Here is a 19,552-nt window from a genome sequence, read left to right as displayed (position 1 = left end):
TGCACCATAGTGGCAAAAGTCAAAATTGCAGGGTGCAGTAATCAGTCCATCTTGAAAACCCACCTAAAAAGCACAGTTTTCACTAATTATTGAAGTGTCAAGAATGAAATCAGGAAGTTGCACATACTCACCGCAGCTTGTAAACTGATGTGGCCTGTAACCACATCATGTGGCAAGGAGTTCCACAGATTACTTACATGCTGGGTAAAGAAATACCCAGTCTTGTGCCACTTAACAACAGGAGACAAGAATTGTCTCAAGAAGTTGATTCTGATGTGCATGGATGTTTTTCTGTTTTACACCCTGGTTTTTTTGTTAATGCCAATAAAGTTTTGATTGATTGACTGGAACAGCGGGGATCAGGACTTGTGCTTTAGGCAATCCGGACCCTCTGCAGGGAAGGAGATGCTCCCCTCCCCACCTGAGGATCATCTGTGCTTTCCAGAGTCAGTGACACTTCAGAGCTCAGACTGAGGTAAATTGCGTCTCTTGCGCGACTTCCGATTTCATTTCATCCGGAAATCTCACGAGAGACGCCGTTTCCCTCAGTCTGAGCCTTGCACAGGCAGTGCATGGATTTGCGCTGCCTCTGGGAGGCTCACCACAACCCACCAGATCTGCTCCCCTTGCTTTTAGAAGATTGGTATGTGCCCCCGATAAACACACATGGTCTTCAGTTTTGCAATCCCGGTGTTGCAAAGTGGTGCACACCTGTATTTTCTGTTGTCACTCTCTTCTCTTTTGATCACTCTCTTTTGCACCTTTTCCACTATATCCTTTTTGAGATGTGGGGACCAGAATGGGATGCAATGCCCCAGGTATGCCTTTACCATCAATTTGTACAATGGCATTATAATATTAGCCATTTTATTCTCAATATCTTTTCTAATGATTCCAAGCATGGAATTGGCCTTCTTCACCCCCGTTACACATTGGGTCGACACTCTCATCGAGCCGTCCACCAGCACTCTAAGATCTCTCTCCTGATCTGTCACAGACTGCTCAGAACCCATTAGTCTATATATGAAGTTTTGATTTTTTTGCCGCAATTTGCATTACTTTACACTTACATTGAAATACATCTGCTGTTTTGCTGCCCATTCTCCCAGTTTGAACTCTTCACAATCCCTTCTGGTTTTCACCATTCGGAAAAATTTAGTGTCATCTGCAAACTTAGCAACCTCACTGCTCACCTGTCTCCAGGTCATTTATGAACAGATTGAAAAGCACCAGTCCCAGGACAGATCCTTGAGGCACACACTCTTCACCTCTCTCCATTGTAAAAATTGCCCATTGACACCCACTCTCTGTTTCCTGGTTCTCAGCCAGTTCCTAATCCAGCAGAAACCATAAGAACATAAGAACAGCCCCGCTGGATCAGGCCATAGGCCCATCTAGTCCAGCTTCTTGTATCTCACAGCAGCCCACCAAATGCCCCAGGGAGCACAACAGATAACAAGAGACCTGCATCCTGGTGCCCTCACTTGCATCTGGCATTCTGACATAGCCCATTTCTAAAGTCAGGAGTTTGCACATACACATCATGGCTTGTAACCTGTAATGGATTTTTCCTCCAGAAACTTGTCCATTCCCCTTTTAAAGGCGTCCAGGTCAGATGCCATCACCACATCATGTGGCAAGGAGTTCCACAGACCAACCGCACATTGAGTAAAGAAATATTTTATTTTGTCAGTTCTCCCAACACTCAGTTTTAGTGGATGTCCCCTGGTTCTGGTATTATGTGAGAGTGTAAAGAGCATCTCTCTATCCACTCTGTCCATCCCTTGCATAATTTTGTATGTGTCAATCATGTCCCCCCTCAGGCGCCTCTTTTCTAGGCTGAAGAGGCCCAAACGCCGTAGCCTTTCCTCATAAGGAAGGTGCCCCAGCCCAGCAATCATCTTAGTTGCCCTCTTTTGCACCTTTTCCATTTCCACTATATCCTTTTTGAGATGCGGTGACCAGAACTGGACACAATACTCCAGGTGTGGCCTTTGAGACATACAAAATTATGCAGGGGATGGACAGAGTGGATAGGGAGATGCTCTTTACACTCTCACATAATACCAGAACCAGGGGACATCCACTAAAATTGAGTGTTGGGCGGGTTAGGACAGACAAAAGAAAATATTTCTTTACTCAGCGCGTGGTCGGTCTGTGGAACTCCTTGCCACAGGATGTGGTGCTGGCGTCTAGCCTAGACGCCTTTAAAAGGGGAATGGACGAGTTTCTGGAGGAAAAATCCATTATGGGGTACAAGCCATGATGTGTATGCGCAACCTCCTGATTTTAGGAATGGGTTAAGTCAGAATGCCAGATGTAGGGGAGAGCACCAGGATGAGGTCTCTTGTTATCTGGTGTGCTCCCTGGGGCATTTGGTGGGCCGCTGTGAGATACAGGAAGCTGGACTAGATGGGCCTATGGCCTGATCCAGTGGGGCTGTTCTTATGTTCTTATGTTCTTACCATCGATTTGTACAATGGCATTATAATATTATCTGTTTTGTTCTCAATACCTTTTCTAATGATCCCAAGCATAGAATTGGCCTTCTTTACTGCCGCCGCACATTGGGTCGACACTTTCATTGACCTGTCCACCAGCCTGTATGTCCATCAGCCTATATGTGAAGTTTTGATTTTTTGCCCCAATGTGCATGACCTTACACTACCCTCTTATTCCCTGACTGAAGTTTCCTCAACAGCCTTTGATGAGGGACCATGTCAAATGTCTTCTGAAAGTCCAGATATATGCTATCCACAGGTTCTCCCATATCCACATGTCTGTTGACCTTTTTAAAGTGAAGCGCGACTTGCCATTACAGAAGCCATGTTGGTTCTCCCTCATCAAGATTTGTTCATTTATATATTTTAAGACTTTATCTTTGATGAGACATTCCACCATCTTACTTGGAACTGATGTTAAGCTGACCATTCTATAATCATGTGGGAGGGTCCTTTAAATACCTTGGCCCCAAACCAGTTAAGGTTTTAAAGACAATAACCAGCACTTTGAAATTGACTTGGAACCAGATTGAGAGCCTGTGTGGATCAAACAACAGTGGAATTGTGTGCTTCAGTGGAATGGTCCTGGTCTGCAGCATCCTGTGCCAACTGCAGCTTCCAAACCTCTTTCAAAGCCAGTCCCAATTGCGAGAAAGTCCAGTTGAACTAATTGGGTCTATTTCCAAGTAAGCATGCCGAAGACTAGGTTCAAAATACCCCTGGAGTCAGCAATGCAAACCCAGAGGCTTTGAAACTAACACGTTTTTTTGTATCTTAGATAGGTGCCATCGTTTTGTTCCATTGCAACATTCTGCAGTCACAGTTGCAGTTAAGGACCTCAACCTCTCTTGTGTCTGGACAGTTGAATATGCTCTTGATTTGTTGCTTGTTGGTGGGCTAATTCCAGAAGCTGTTTGGCTAGTACATAAACTTGGAGACTGGAAAATGGCTGTTTCAATTGGAATGGTTTATCATTTGTACTGTCAAAATCATGATGGCTTCCTACGGTGAGTCATGCTTGCAGAAATGATGGAGCTGGATCTTATATTGGTCATTCTGCATATAACGCATCTTGTTATATAACATCTGAGAATTTCAGCTGACTGCTTTAGACATTTTTGTTATTTATGTTTTCTCTTTAAAATATTTTTTTTAATGCAAAAGCGAAATAGTCTTACTGAGTTTATCTCCTTTGTGCCTGCAGGGCAGTTTCTTAGACTATAGGGAATGGAGAGCAACTGAGTTTCCAGTTCTTAATTGGTTTTATCCTATTCAAGGAGCTAGGCAAGGCTTTTATTTTGCCTATTTATATTTCATTTATTTTGCTATGTAAACCTCTTTGTAAACATGTGTCTGTTTTAAAAAAGCAGTATAATATGTTTTAATCATCATCATCATTTTTCCTGACCACTGCAAAATATAACAGAGAAGCATTCCTGAACAATCTTTGCATCAGATGTTCTATTTCCAGGATTTTTTCATTCCTTCCTTTTCAATTTTAGTTTCATAGTTGGTTCAGAGGAGTGAGGAAGAGGGATTACTTGTAGTTTCCTTCTCTTCCAGAGTTGCTTCCACCCTTGATTGTTGGGGAGAGGTAAACTGCTGGTCAAATGCTTTGGTAGGGGCTGGAATATATCAGAAGCATTCCTTGAAGATAATTTGGAAAGCACTACCAAGGAGCAAACCTCCTGGAGAATACAACTGGAGCCTGTTTATCCATGGATTATGCATCCATGGATCTGGCTCAACGCGGGTCTTGTGGTGCTGTGTTGAACCAGACTCAGCTCTACCTGAGTCTTTTGACGGGGACAGAGCTGTGCTCCAGTCCCCTCCAGAGGGCTTTTTGAAGCCCAGAGAGGTTTCTGCTGGATTCCCTGAGCTTCAGAATAGCCTGGAGAGGCAAATAAATAATTCTGGTTTGATGAGGGAAACTGGAAGTGACTTTTTTTTGCCTTTTAAGTCATTCTAAGGCTCGGGGAAGCCCCTGGAAGGCCTCTGTAGGCCTTAGAATGCCTTAAAACGTCACTTCTGGTTTCCCTTGGGAAACCAAGCTATTCTGAAACCTGGAGAGGCAGCGGGCAGACTCGTGCTGATTCTCTGGTCTTCAGAAAGCCCTCTGGAGGGGACCAGAGTGCAGCTCTGATCCCCTTTGGAGGAGTTAATGGGACGAAGATAGTAGATTTCAGTATCCACAAAATTTGCTATCAGCGGGGGGTCCAAGAACGGATCCCCTGTGGATACCGAAGCCCCACCTGTATACTTTAATACTTACTTTTAACCATTTGCAACCTTGACTCATTGTTGTAAAACTTCTAATAAAATTTTTTGGAAGTACTGCTACTGTACCAGTGTTAATTGATGAGGAGCAAGAGCTAACCTGACAAATCCAATTGTTAAACATTTGGCCATGGTAATATTACCAAGCAAAATGGGGGGTTTCAGCTCTCTTGTATTACAGGTTCATATATGCAACTGCCTGTAACTATTGTGCCCGGCCTCTGTGTAAACAACCTTGTTTACTCTGATATGCTTTCAGGTCAGAGAAAGTAGAACTATCTCTACCATTTCACTTGAGTCCAACACAGATCTTTCAAGGAAAGCTACAGTCTATTTTAGGCCATCCTGTTAATAATGAAACATCAAATGAAGGAGACCCCAGATGCAAGCAACTTACAGGTATGCCATTTCTATATCTGTTTTTTCTTTTAGTCTTTTTGATGGTATTCTGCAAATGCAATGCTTTTTAGACTTCTGAATTTTTCCATAAATGGAACACGGTCAGATTTGCTAATAAAAGTGCTTTTTATTCTGTGTCTATTTGGGGTTTCTGCATACTCCTATAATTCTTACCACTCCTGCTTCTTTTGAAGAAACTATAGCCACTTTTCACTCAGATGGTAGTCTGGTGTTTGGGTTGTATCACATGAGATTACAGGTTAAATTTCACATGATTGCATGCTTTTCCATTAAAAAAAAGCAAATGATTCTGCAGATAGAAAGCTAGATGTCAAGGAGAAAGGTTCTAGTCTAGCCTTTTCCTTAGCTACATTTCTGTTTGCAGGTTTTTTATTCTACAATTTTGAATGGAGAAGCACTCAATTATGTGAATCTCTTCCTATAGTGGTAAAGTCCGAATTCAGCTTTTATCAACTCACTCAGTGACCACTAGGCCTATGTAATCTTACATTATATACCCAGTTAGGTTGCATTCCCTCAGAGCTGGATGTATTCAGAGACAGCCATGATGTTGGCTTGTCAATACTGCTTGCAACCTTATGAATGAAAGCCTAGTAGGGTTCTTTTTTTCTTTTTACTAATTATGATTGGCAACAGCTCCTGGGCTTTTCCTTCCCTTCTGTGTGAAGTTCAACATGGGACTTCCTGCACGCAAAGCATATGCTCTTCTATTGAGCTACAGTTTCTCCCTTGTGAAAAATTAGACATTCAGTATGGTACCAAAGTTGCTATTTTATTTGGTATACCATTTTTGATTGAAATGTTGTTGTCATTTAGTGTGTTATGATGTAAGTCATCTTGAGTGCTCTTATTTGGAGTGGAAAGGGGTAATGGTGGGGGGGGTTAGAAAGTTTTAAAATAAAATGTAACATGTAGTAAAAACATCCATTTAGAAAAAAAAGAGTATTGTGATAGTAATCGGTAGAATTAAACCTGAAACTGCCTTCCTTTTGTCACCAGAGGCATGACTATAAGACAGTACTAGTGCATATACATGTAGAAAACCTCAGATTCAGTCCTTGGCATCTCCAGTTAAAATGGTTGTGAAGCTAGATAAAACTGCTGACAGATCTTCAAGAGCTGCTAGTTAAAGTAGGCAGATTGAACTAGATCAGGAGCCTCCAGACTATGGCCTATGGACTGTATCCAGCGCAACAAGAAAAGCCTCTCTGGTGCGGCGGTAGTGTCAAAGCCTTACTGTTCTGCCGTGCTGCCTCCCATTGTTGCACCCAAACTATGTAGAAACTCACAGCAGGCAGTTGCTTCCCCCAGGAAATCGGGGTGCAGAGCCTTCTGGGGTGATCGGCAGTGAAAGTGGCTGCCTGCTGCAAGGTTCTACAAAGATCAGATGCAACAATGGGAGGTGGCAGGGCAGAATAGTAAGACCTTGCCACCACCTCGCCCAAGAGGCTTTTCTTGCTATGCTGTGGGCCATACTTTAGAGGCCTTTGGACTAGATCAAACACTGCTATAACTAGGTGTAAGCCAGTTTCCTAGATGAATCCATTCAAGTTGTTAGTATGAAAGATCAGCTGTAAAATGCATCTCCTTGGATCCAGGCATTCTAGCAATGTGTGCTAGAATGGCATGATTGTGACATGCATGTTTGTCTTATGGCATGTTTGCGACAATGCGCGCCAGCAGTGAGTCGGTGCACTCCGAGTAGGATTGGGCCCTTAGTGTGCTTACTAGGGTGATTGTTGGTGAAAGTAAGGGAGTTTCCTTTTGGAATGAAATTTCTCTTTGTAAGTCCCCTGAGTAAAATATTTGCAAACAAAACTTGCAATCAGCTTTTTAAAATTTTTATGCAGGCTGTCCTTTAAACTCTTGGAATAGTTTGTAGTCATCTTAAATTAGGTTGGTCTTGAAAGTACAATATGGGGATACTGTTAGGTGCTATTTAGGTGAACTATTCAGCATTCAAAATACCTACTACCTCTTTAGAATCAAATGCAGAGCGTAACCTCTTTGAACAATTAATCAAGACATTTGCAATTCTTCAAGCAAACTCTTGATTTTGACAAAATGTATTTGTTGATTTAGTGGTATGGCTTTTCAAGTAGCGGTAAGTAATGTAGTCATTTTATTTTTCACTCTGTTGGCTTTCTTTAGATTCTGTTGAAGAGGAAGATGCCAATGTCATTTTTAGTTCAGTAGAGGAAATACTGAAAGCAGCTGTCATGGCAGAAGCAGACATTCTCTCAGAGCCATTTCAACTGTTGATGGACTCGGCCAAGGAGCTTAGCAGAAAGTTCTGTGGTTTGGTGCCTGATGGTTTATATCTTCCTGCACCACCTTTATACTGTCCTCAACCAGCATTTCTTAGTGAAGTAAGCTTCTTTAGAAGTCCTGTCAAATACTGCTTGTAGTTTAAAATTCCTAATTTTAAAAAGGGGGTGAATGTAACAATACACACACACACACACAAAATTCATGAGAGGGGCCCTTTGCTCAGGTAGGGGCCCTTGCTGAGAGCGGCCCTTGCTGTTTTCAGAAGGCACTTGAGTTCACAGTGTGTTTTTACATTCATTAATTATTATTCTGATTGCCTTGCTATGAAGTTTTGTACATTTTGTAGCTGTTATTTATTTTCCACTACAGTTAGATCAGAACCCACCTTCTGCAATTTTTATTCACTCAATAACTTCAGTGTCATAAGAAGCAATTTTACTACAATTTTTGCCTGTCTTCCCTGGTTTGGAAGCTCAGATGCTCAAGGAACTCTCTTTCCTAGTTGGCTTCCATGCTGACCGAGGCCAACAGTGTATGTTTATGTATGTAGATCAGTTGTCGCCACTAAAATCTCTCCTATGAATATGGAAGATCAGTGATACATCCAGACACACACATTTAATTGAGGTCAGCTTGAACTTAAAATATAGACATTTAGAAATTATCCTTTTTCAGAACTGCAATCCTTCATATAGAAAAAGCCAACACAAATATCTAGATTGGGGTGGTGAGTCTGCACAGTACACAGTGTTCTGCCTTGCAAATTCTTATGCCATTTAAATTTTGCAATATTCAGGAAGAATTTTCTGATTTACCATTAAGAATGGAGCGAAATTATCGACAGAAACTGTCTGGCATCATTCAGCGAATCCTTCTGCTTTTCCAGGCTGCCCATTGTTCTTTTCCTGCTGCCCAGTGGTATATTGTGCAGTTGAAACAAACACGGAAAATAATGCAAAAGGTATATCCATGATGTTTATTCTGCCTTCTGCAAGAAGCATATCACATTGACTTCTGTGGAAGTTAATTTGTCATTTGTTTCTTCATTCAAGGATAACAAAGCAGTGTCCTTAATTGGAGCAATCATTGTCACCCTACACACAGTAGGTAGGGTGGGTTATTAACACATCTCTGTTCCAGGTGTTGCCAGTGGCATTAAAACAGGCTGTGATGTACCCTCCTTTGGAAAAACCCTCCCTGGATCCCACCATGTTGGGGAAATACAGACCAGACTCCAACATCCTGTTTCTGATAAAAAATAATTTATCTAGATTCATTTCAATTTGGCTTCTAGCTGGGCTTCGAGACTGAAACTGCTGTGGTCAGCCTGGTGAGTGATCTACGCCAGGGTCTTGATAGGGAGAGGGTGTTCCTCTTAGGGCTCTCGGTGGCCTTCGACACCATCAACCATGGTGTACTTCTAGATGTTTGGTTGAGCTGGGTCAAGGGGACACTATTTTGTTATGGTTCCAGTTCTTCCTGCCCAACAGATATTGACACATGGGGTACCACAGGGTTCCATCTTGTTCCCTATATTAATATCTACATGAAACCACTGAGAGAGGTTTTCCTCAAGGGTTTAGAGTTGCATGTCATCAATATGTGGATGATGCCTTCTTTGTCATCTAATGCTGGGGAAGCAGTTGAAAGCCTGAAATGCTTTATGAAACTGAGGATCTCGATGTGGGCTAATAAGCTGAGATTAAATCCAGCCAAAACAGGGATCCTCTTCTGAAATCCAAAATGCAGGTCATTGAAATATTGGCATGTTTTGAACGGGGTGTGCTCCTTCTGCAGAAGCAGGTCTTCAGTTTAGGGCTCATCCTGGACTCTCCTCTGCTCCAGTGGCCAGGAGAGCCTTTGCTGAGCTTAGGTTGGTGCACTGACTATGGGCCTGCTCTTGAAGACTGTCCAGAACTTACTGTTAGTATAGAATGCAGTGGCCTGTATAGTCTTAGGGGGCTATTTGTCTTTGCCTACCTGCTGCTTTTGCGACTACACTGTCTGCTGATCTGTTTCTGGGCCCTGTAACAAACATTGCCCTTGGGGTAGGGAAGGACCAGGGGAGACACCAACCCAGCCAGGACTCAATCCCCCTCCACCACCCTCAAGAGCAATGCTTATTTATTTTTTGCTTACTCCAAGCCAGGTCCCAATATCATACATGCCCTGGTCAATTACTGCACCAAATGTTTTACATAAAAGATTTTTATTAAACTTAAGGGAGTTCAATTGCTCCATAAAAACATTTCCATATGCAACACAATAGCTTTAAAAACAAGAAAGATCTTAAAGAGGCTAAACTATACTTACAAATCTCAGTATTGCTTCCACTATCAAGCTGTAAGCTTCCTTCCCCCTGCACTGTCTTTTCCAGGCACCCAACCCCAGGTTTTATTCCTTAGTTGTTAATACCCTACACCTGACCCAGCCCATCTTAAAGGGGAAGGGACTTGCCCCACCCCGTGACAGGCCCCACTGAAGGTAATTGTTTTGGACTTTAAATCCTATACATCTTGGGAGCAGAATATCTCAGAAATCTCTTTCTCAAGTACGAACTGGCCCATCCCCTGAGTGCGTGGAAGGCTTTGTAAATCCCCTTTGTCAGAAGCCTTACAAATTGGGGATTTACAATTTACAAAGGCTGAAGACTTTTGTTTTTCTCCTGCCTTTTCCTTCTAAGTTGCTTTTGGATGTTGTGATTGTTTTCCATATTCTGTTTTAATGCATTTTATTGCACTGTTCCTTATGATTGCTTAAAGTTACTGCACTTTTTTCTTCCTTTTTTTGCATTGTACTGTTTGTTTGTTTTTCTCTATGATGTCCACCATCTTGAGGGCTCTGTTTATTTGGAGGGAAAGGTGGGATATATATATCCTTTAAATAGCTGACCCTTTCAAATCCAGTGTTGCTCCTTGTTGTCCTCTTTCCCTTTTCCTGTTTTTTCCCTTTTTTTCTCTTACTTCCTATCATCCCAGCTCCATTAGTAACTCTACCACTCTCCTTTCTCTTCCTTGTTTCTTCCCTGCCTCTTCCCCATCCCATGTCACTCCCATAACATAGCCATATCACTCTTCCTGTTTTGCTTACTCTCTTTTAAGGTTTCACATGGACCCTCAGATGTTGGTTTAGCTAAATTTTTCTGTGTAACCTTTGGTTTCTCTTTATCTTCAGATTAACAAGAAAGGTGCTCTTCCCTCATTAAGTGCTCTTCCGGAAAACTTGCACAGTTATTCTAAATGTCATACAGTATTCTTTAAGCCAGTATCTTCTGGAGACCATGGATTTGATGATGTTTCATGTAAAGCTATAGGTTTGTATTGGCAGAAAGACCAAAATATTATCAATCAGAATGAAAGCAAATTGGAGAGGTGGATGAGGTCTCTCCTGCTGTAACCCTTTTGTAACAACATGGTCCATATATGCTCCATTCTGAGAGTACTGATTTTAGTCTGGCCCAGCGAGGCTAGAATAACAAAGCCCTTTTTGGTGTCCCTTGAAAGCTCTGCTGCAGGTACCACCCACCGCCTCCCTCCACTTCAGTGGCTTTTTGATCTCCCTACTGCACCAACGGTACGGAAAGGAGGTCACAAAGCCCCACTGAAACTGTCTCCGCCTCTTCCCGTCTGAGCCTGCCGACTGATTTCGGCAGTTCAGAACCTGGAAGTAATAGACGTTGATATCTTCGCATCACTGCAAATTACTTCTGCATCTGTGTAGTCAGGATGACGCCAGAGTCATGTGGGCCCTTGGCTGTCAGAAGTTGGACCGCCCTGGTCTGACCAATGAGCTAGAAGATGGCAGGTTCCATACTATTTTACTGATAGCATATTGCCTTTGTTTTGCTGTGATTTAGGATTGTGGTGTCCAGTATAATAACTTGCAAACCATATTGGTTCTTTTGTTGAAAAGAATACAAGAACAAAGAATCCAAAACACCTTAATCCAACGTATTTCATTTTTACCCTTCAAATGTACATACTTCAAGTGCTTCCACAGATTATGTGGATTTGCAGTAACTTCAAGTTGAGCATATTCAGCATGGTCTTCACAGGCAATGGAGTATTTTGGGAGGCTGCTACTTATGTAGTACAGCTGTATAGAACCTGGAGTTTAGAAGCTTGCTGCAGACATCCCCAAAGTGGAATGAATTTTCCTGAAAGAAAGATTTGGATTTTTTGTTTCCCGAGTGAAGAGTCATCTGATTCAACATTGTTATCAAACACTAATGTTAGTATAGCAAATCATTAATTATTGCAGTTCATAGGCTACTTTACATCTGGGCCCAAATCAATTGAATTCATTGCCTTATAGCTGCGGTTCTCAAACTCTCTAGGAGAGTTTGAGCTGCAGTAAGTCCTTGCAGGGGGAGGGGGGACTTACCAGTTCCTGCTGCAGCTTCCCGTGGGTGTGGGGAGCCCTTCGCAACCCTCTGCAGAGCTCCCCAAAGCTTAGAAAGTGAAAGCGGAGCAATTGTGCTCCACCTCCGCAAAACCAGGAGTGGAGCGCCATCACTCTGCTTTCATTTTCTAAGCTTTGGGGAGCCCTGAGGAAGATCTTGAAGGGCTCCTGCACTCCTGGGAGGCTGCAGCAGGGATGGTAAGTGCATGCCAGTCCCTGTGCCCCCATTAGCGATGCTGTCCTAAGGATTGTGTCGCTGCCTCCCCCCTGCTCCCTCCCCTTAAGGGGGCAAAAGCCAGAGCCCTCAGGCTGGGGCATCGCGATGCCCTAGTTTGAGAAGACCTGCCTTACAGTAATGGAATGGAATAGAATAATTCCATTGCATTACATTCAGCACCTCTAGTGTCTGAATGCAATATATACTGATGCTGGGAGACCCAGAAGTATGTCTTTAGAGCTATTTTTAGTCCTTAGAACAGGGGTGCTCACACTTTTTTGGCTCGAGAGCTACTTTGAAACCCAGCAAGGCCCGGAGATCTACCAGAGTTTTTTTTACAATGTTCGCGCCATCATAACATATAACATTTATGTGTACAATGTATGTTGGTGTACCTTGAGCCCCACTGAGTATAACAGGACTTACTCCTGAGTAGACATGCCTAGGATTAGGCTGTGAGGCTGCAATCCTAGCCACACTTACCTGGGAGTAAGCCCCATTGAGTACAATGGGCCTTACTCCCGGCGTTTCCTCCCAGAGGCACCTGAAGGGGGGGGGGTCGGCACTCCGCGATCTACTCATTTTGCCTCGCGATCTACCGGTAGATCACGATCCACCTATTGAGCACCCCTGCCTTAGAAGATTGGAAATGGTACGGTTTTGCTCTGCGAAGGTAGGAACCCAAATTTTTGCATGGTGTGTTTCTATTTAAAGACACTGAGGACTGTTAAGCGGGAGTGGAAAGGCAGGCTATAACTCTATTAAATAAATAATTTAATTTTATACTGAATTTCTGTGGATTTCTGTATCTGCGGGGCAGGGGGGGGTTCTGGAATTGAACTCTTGCAGATACCGAGGTCCGACCTGTAAGTGATATCAACTCCATGATCAGGATTTGCAAACACATCTTGATTGTAAAGAAGTCTTCTTTAAGAGTCATGTACTGACCAGAATCTCTAGGAAAATAGATAGGTTTAACCTTTGCAGGCCACATATATATTCAAAAGTGCCTTTCTCATTGTTCTAAACTAGAGGCCGTAAACTGCCTAAAATATTTGTCAAGGGCACCTTAGAGCTTTATCCTAGTCGTGCCCCCCCACACACACTGCAGAATGCAACTGTGCCAATAGCACATGTACTGCATGCTGTGGATCGGGGGGGGGGGGTGACCAGAAGGCCAATAAGAGATAAGTAAAAAACTTGTTTACTTATCACTTGATAGGCCTTTTGACATGGGTCTTCTCAGGTTGATGTGAGCTATTTTGTTGTCATATGTTCAGGAAGAGGAAATAGGTGGGGTGGGTCAGCATGGGGATAGTATCTGCCATGTGCCTTTGCTGCTGAGATCCACCACCTCCAGTCTGCTCCTCCTTCCAGTCATGAACCACCCCTGCTACCTACTTTGTCTGGGTCAGTGGAGCATCCAGGTGAGTCTGGAGCACACATATCACTGCTGGTCATTTTCTCTAATGCAGTGGTTCTCACACATTTAGCACCAGGACCCACTTTTTATAATGAGAATCTGTCAGGAACCACCAGAAGTGACATCATCAAGCAGGCAATTTTTTAACAATCCTACCCACACTTAGGAGTAAGTCCCATTGACTGTCATTGTTAAAAGAATATACATACATACATACAGGTATTTATATACCGCCTTTCTTGGTCTTTATTCAAGACTTTATTCAAGGCTATTTTACATAGGCAGGCTAATTTAAATCCCCTAATTTAATTTAAATTAAATTAAATTTAAATTAGGGATTTTTACAATTGAAAGAAGGCTCTATCTTTCAAGAGCCACAACAATTCAGATGTTTCGTTCTGATCTGGCCTCCATCCTGGCCTCCATCCTCCCATGCTCAGAGCAGATGGAAATAGCTGGGCTCAGCTTGTCAGCTGCTTCAAGGTCGCACGGTGCCGGTGGCCTTGAACTGCTGACCTTGTGGATGTTATCTTCAGGCGAATGGAGGCTCTACCCTCTAGACCAAACCTCCTGCCCTTATAGTAGCTTGCTAAAAGTACAAATCTGTAACATTTCCCCAAATGCAGTCACATGCCATGATAACATCAAGTCTAATATATTGAAAATAAAATATTAAAATGAATGGGGACCTACCTGAAATTAGCTCCCGACCCACTGTTTAAACACTGCTCTAATGGCTCTGTCACACTCCACAGCTTGATGTGATTAGATTGTTAGTCTTTTTGTATATTAATCTGACCTCGTTTGAAGAGAATCTAGTCTTAATTCATTATTTTAGGATGAGTAATGCATTCTTTAAAAATTCAACCCTAGTTGAAGCTTAATTGGCAAAACAAAAGCCTGAGGGACTGAATACTGTTAAAGAGGAATGTTGCTCATAATACTTCTACTTACAAGTGAACTATTTTAATTGAAATTTGTGTTGTGAAGTTTCTGTTTTGTCTTGAACAGAATGTTTTCCAACTGACTTTCTCTCACAGGGTGCTTTAGAGAATTATGTGCATTGTGTTGGATGCTTCATGTTCGTGAAAAGTTATCTGACAGCTGCAGACGGTACCAAACGGCAAGAGAGAATTTAGAAAATCAGAAAGTAATTATAATGGCACAAAACTTTTAACTCCATAAAGAATTATAGAGGATATCTATCAACTTTTTCTTCCTCTTAAAAGAGCTTTTTAAAAAGTAAATGATGACTTTCTGTTGTGTACAAAAAACCCAGAGAAAATAGAGGCCTGGTTCAGACAGTCATCTGAACCATGGTTTACATAAAAATAAATACTGTCCAAGCCTTAGGCTCATCAAGTCCACCTTATCCTTCCCCCACCACATGTGTTTTTGAACTAACTTTCATTTCCTGTTGTGTCTGAACTTGGGAAACTATGGTTTGTTCAAATTGTAGTTTGTGAAAATAAATCAGAATCACAAGGTTTCATTTTTCAAAAAATGAAAATTTTTCATTGAATATGCAAGTTTTCATGTTCATCCTGTCATTGACAGTAGGGGGGGATTGTGTACACAAATCCAAGGCTCAGGAAATCTTGCTTACATCCTAAATCATGATTTAAGTGACCATCTGAACTGAAGCAGGTCTGCCCCAGCCACTTATAAAGCAACTGTGCTTGACCATTTTAAAAGCCAAAAGATATATGGTGGAGGTTTTGAACTCTCCCCATAAGTCTTCCTCCCAGTGAGGTATTGAAACCCAGATTTGGGGGAGGGGCAACAACAAAGGGAATTCAGGTGACAGTCTTGTAGAGATAAACCTCCTGTTGGAATTGGGTTTGGCTTTGCCCATTAAGTGCCCATCTTGCTCTTAAAATCAGGTCCCTACCTCCTATTTTATACATATCTGAGTAAGATTTGGGTTTAAATAAACACATTTGCCATCACATGTATTTTGAGTCTCTGAGTACCAGTTTTCAGATTGAGTTTCAGACCAGTTAATTAGAGTCTTCTCTCATTAGGACTGTACAAGGTCTGAGTTTGATGCTTGTATCGTTGAGCATTGTCTCACTGCATTGGAATGGGCTTGCCGTATGCTTCCTTTTGTGAGGTTCATGAATGTTGAGGAACATGTTCAGGATATCATTCTCAGCCTTATTGGAGAATTACCACCAACCAAAAAGGTAAAGTCACCTCTGTCAGAAGGTGTGGAATATTAAGAGGTCAACTTCCCACTATACTTTTTTCACATCCACAATTGTGCACAAATATTTTTGGACACTTTTTAATGTTAATTTCCAAGAAACAATAGTGATTATGACTTTTATTTTGTACAGGTGGCAGAAATTTTGGTGAAAGCATTTCCTAACCCTGAAGATGTAAGAGTCTCGCTAAGGGATAAATACAGTGCTCTGCACCAGCGACTTAGACACTGCGTAGTCAAAGGTACTATGCATGAAGGAAGTACGAAATGGACAACCAAATGGGTTAATGACTCTACTGTAATGATAAACTTTCTGTCCTTCTTTATGTTTAGGACCCAACAATGAAGAAATTATGTCTGTAGTTATAAAGACTGCTATGAAAGTGAATCTGAAAGCTTTAAAACGTGTGACAAGGAATATAGGCCCACCTCAGAGAAACATCTGGGAGCCCCTGGAAGAGGAAACACAAGATCCTGGAGCGTATTGCTATGATAGGCTCTCTTTGGGGACTAGTCTGAGCAGAAGCACAATTTCAGATTTAGGAATCTCTCAGGTTTTCAGTGATGCTGAAACAGCAGACTCATTCTCTGAAGCTTTGCTGATGGATGACACAAAAAATAATATTCCTCCTCAAAAGTAAGTAGACTACAAGTAACATTTTTTCATAATACCTTAGCACGTTATTTCACTCTACCTTCCAGAGAAGGACAGAGAAGTACCTTCTTCCTGGAACAATCTCAGGTTCTAAAAGTATTATTCAAATCTAATTGTGTACATAGTCTAAATCAGTGCTTGGATACTATGTGGAATCCTAGCAGAGTGAGGGTCCAGTCCTGAGCAATGTGCATAGGCCCAGTGCCGGCATACACTGTCGCAAATGTGCCATAAGGCACACCTGTTACAGTCTGTGCCAGGCCTGTGCCAGTCAGAGGACTGCCGCCTTGAGCTCCGGGCAAGCGGCAGGCAGGGGAGAGGTTGGGCTAGGGGAAGGCGTTCTGTATCAGGGGGAAGGTGTGGCAGGGGAGGTAGAAGGGCTGGAGGGGCAGAGATGGGGCAGACCCTGCCGCCATACCCTGACCCCCTTCCCAGTCTTGGAGACCCGACACAGGCCTCCTTGAATCTGTGCCCGCCCTGTAGTGGGCGCAGATCCAAGGAGATCCATCAGGATTGGCCTGTGAGTCTAGTGCCAAGCACAGAAGAATCATAATTCAAGGTGCAGGTTTTGAATGGTACTTCATAGACTTTCTTCTCCCCCATGAAAAAAGAAAGGTCCTCTTTGCAAAGCATCGAGTCATTACTGACCCTTGGGGTGTCGCAGCTTCTGCGGCGATTTTTGAAGGTTTGTCATTACCTTCCCCAGTCATGTTACCTTTCTCCCAGCAAGCTGGGTACTCATTTTACGGACCTCAGAAGGATGGAAGGCTGAGTCAGCCTCGAGCTGGCTTTGTACTTAGGTGGTGGGGAGAGTTCTCAGCTACAGTACTGCAACCTGTCACTCTGTGCCACACGAAGCTCTTCTCCCCATGAACCTACCTGTTCATTTAGGTCATATGTGGAGACCCTGCTCCATGAAAGGTGCAGATGTTGGTGATTCAGGCAGCACATTCACTATCATGACATATACAATGTATCACAACAATAAGTGAAAAAAATTGATACTGAACATTAAAACATTAATCTTAGCATTAAACGCTAAAACATTAAAGCAAAGCAAAACCCAACATACATCATCCAGCCATAGGGGTGGGGAAACAAATTAGTTTAGGGAAGCAGTTCCATAATAAATGTACAATGTGTCACAGCAATAAGTAAAAAAGAAACATCAAACAAAGCACTAAAACATTTATTTTAACATTAAACACTAAAACATTAAAACAAAGCAAAAAGCAAAACCCAACACAAATTGTTGAGCCATTGGGGGGACAACAAATTAGTCCAGGAAAGCAGCCAGACTACAGCACCATTGCAGAACTATAGAGAGCAAATATCCACCCATCAACCAAATGACAGACAAAACAAGTATGTTTTGAGCCCTTGCTGAAAAGCCATGCGAGAGGGAATAGTTCTTAATTCCCCAGAAAGGGAATTCCATAATTGTGGTGCCACTACAGAGAAAGCTTGCTCCCAAAGTGCACCCCTCTCATCCTTTTACCCCCATCATTTTAATCTTATCCCAGAGAGGCTTGACTTGCCCTTTCTCTACTCGCTTCTAGACATCCAGTGAAGACTTTTATTTCAAGAGCATTTTGGATCCATCGAGTTAATGATTGGTATTTAACTGTTGGTTGGTTCTATTGGATTTCTTAGTTTTTGGTACTGTTTATTTGTGGAATTGGTTCTTTATGGATTTTTTTTTTTGAAAACGCTTTCATGACTTGTTTGAATAAAAAAGTGGGATAGAATATCTTTAATAAGGCATTTATTTTTGCATTTTTTGCGTTCCTGGGTGGGGGGAGGGAGGGCAATGGGTGACCCCGAGGGGCGGGCGTGTGGGGAGCTGGAGGTGGGGCTGGGATCCGGCAGTTATGCCAGATCCCAACCCCCGTACCCGGGGAGAATGGAGCGGCTTCAAGCCACTCCGCTCTCTTCGGACTTGTGCCACCTCAAGAAATGGTGCAAGTTCGAGGAGACCAATTAGGACTAGCAGCCCTTACCCCGGGGTAAGGGGAAGAGTTTCCCCTTGCCTCTGGCTAAGCTGCTGCTGGCCACAATCCTGTGCTGGATACAGCACAAGCTTCCTGACTTGCCTGTTCCAGCACAAGTTAGGATTGTAGCCAAAGTCCCGTAAATAGGATTGCAGTGATGTGCAGCTGCACTTACTCATAGTCATTCCTTTTTGCTGCTGTGAATTGAATTGCACACTCTTAGTTTTGTGTTATAAGTTGTATGTTATATATGGAGCCTCTGGCATAACACACCAGGTACCTTAAAGAAGAATTTGATTAATGGTTCTCTTGCAGTGGTTCCCAATCTTTTTTCACTTGCATACCCTTTGCAGCCCATTTCCGTAAATTGTACCCCAGATGTCAGCTAAATGTTTATAATTAATATGAATAATATAAGCCCTCATCTCCTCTATATGAAAACCCATACTTCATGTATTCATCACAGTATTTTCTCTTTTTATCTGTTTGAAAAACTAAAGACTATGCCTTTTCACTGTTTTGCACCAGAAGTGCCCTGAGAAATTCTTGGTGATTGATCACTTTCCATATTACATTTCAACTTTTTCACTGCACTGGTTTTCAATCACTGATTCATACATGAATTGATGACCAAAAACTAACTGTGGGTGGGGCTTTCACAGCCAACTAGCTACCTCCTTTCCTGCCTTTCTGGCCTTGCAAAGCATTCTGGAGTACCACCTTCCTTTTTTACCATCATTCAGTTTTTTTTTTCCAGTTGGCATGTGAAGCCTGAACCAAACTAAGACAGTGTAACTGAGAAGTTGCTAGCAGTTCCCAGATGCAGGAATGTGAGTAAATAAATAAATAAAAGGATTTGTTGTCTCTCCTTTGCTGGCCAGGAAGGACAGATAACAAGAATTACAACCAATTGGAATGTTTAGCACCTTAGCAGACAGAGAGGTGCCTTATCAAGGGTGATTGAGTGCAGCTGTGGATCTCTAGTTGGGAGGGGTAAGAACTATGAGGGGTTAGCAACCAGGCCAACTTGAGAAGGTTCTGTTCCTTAAGGGTTCCGATTGGACAGTCTAATAAGTATGAAGTCACCTCAGTACTATTAGCATAAGAAGTATAATAATGAGTGCCCAGGGGGTGTGAGGGGTCCAAGAACAGAGTTTTGGGTGCAACCTCCTGCACGCCTGTGAGCTCCA

General features: G+C 42.5%; 1 protein-coding gene across 3 annotated transcripts in view; it reads left to right on the top strand.

Moving 5' to 3' along the window:
- The window catches only part of CPLANE1 (ciliogenesis and planar polarity effector complex subunit 1), a 114,028-nt gene that overhangs the window by 28,655 nt on the left and 65,821 nt on the right, over positions 1 to 19,552 (top strand). For all 3 annotated transcript variants that reach the window (XM_066615229.1, XM_066615227.1, XM_066615228.1), the window contains 9 exons: positions 3,280 to 3,508; positions 5,038 to 5,177; positions 7,350 to 7,567; positions 8,266 to 8,430; positions 10,644 to 10,782; positions 14,551 to 14,660; positions 15,535 to 15,696; positions 15,850 to 15,958; positions 16,050 to 16,353. In XM_066615229.1, coding sequence (XP_066471326.1) covers positions 3,280 to 3,508; positions 5,038 to 5,177; positions 7,350 to 7,567; positions 8,266 to 8,430; positions 10,644 to 10,782; positions 14,551 to 14,660; positions 15,535 to 15,696; positions 15,850 to 15,958; positions 16,050 to 16,353 — 1,576 coding nt within the window. The remainder of the gene's footprint in view (positions 1 to 3,279; positions 3,509 to 5,037; positions 5,178 to 7,349; positions 7,568 to 8,265; positions 8,431 to 10,643; positions 10,783 to 14,550; positions 14,661 to 15,534; positions 15,697 to 15,849; positions 15,959 to 16,049; positions 16,354 to 19,552) is intronic.

This window comes from Tiliqua scincoides, chromosome 2, assembly GCF_035046505.1.
Source record: "Tiliqua scincoides isolate rTilSci1 chromosome 2, rTilSci1.hap2, whole genome shotgun sequence".
NCBI classification, from domain to species: Eukaryota; Metazoa; Chordata; class Lepidosauria; order Squamata; family Scincidae; genus Tiliqua; species Tiliqua scincoides.
The sequence above is the reverse complement of the archived record's forward strand: the minus strand, read 5'-3'. Positions and strand labels throughout refer to the sequence as shown.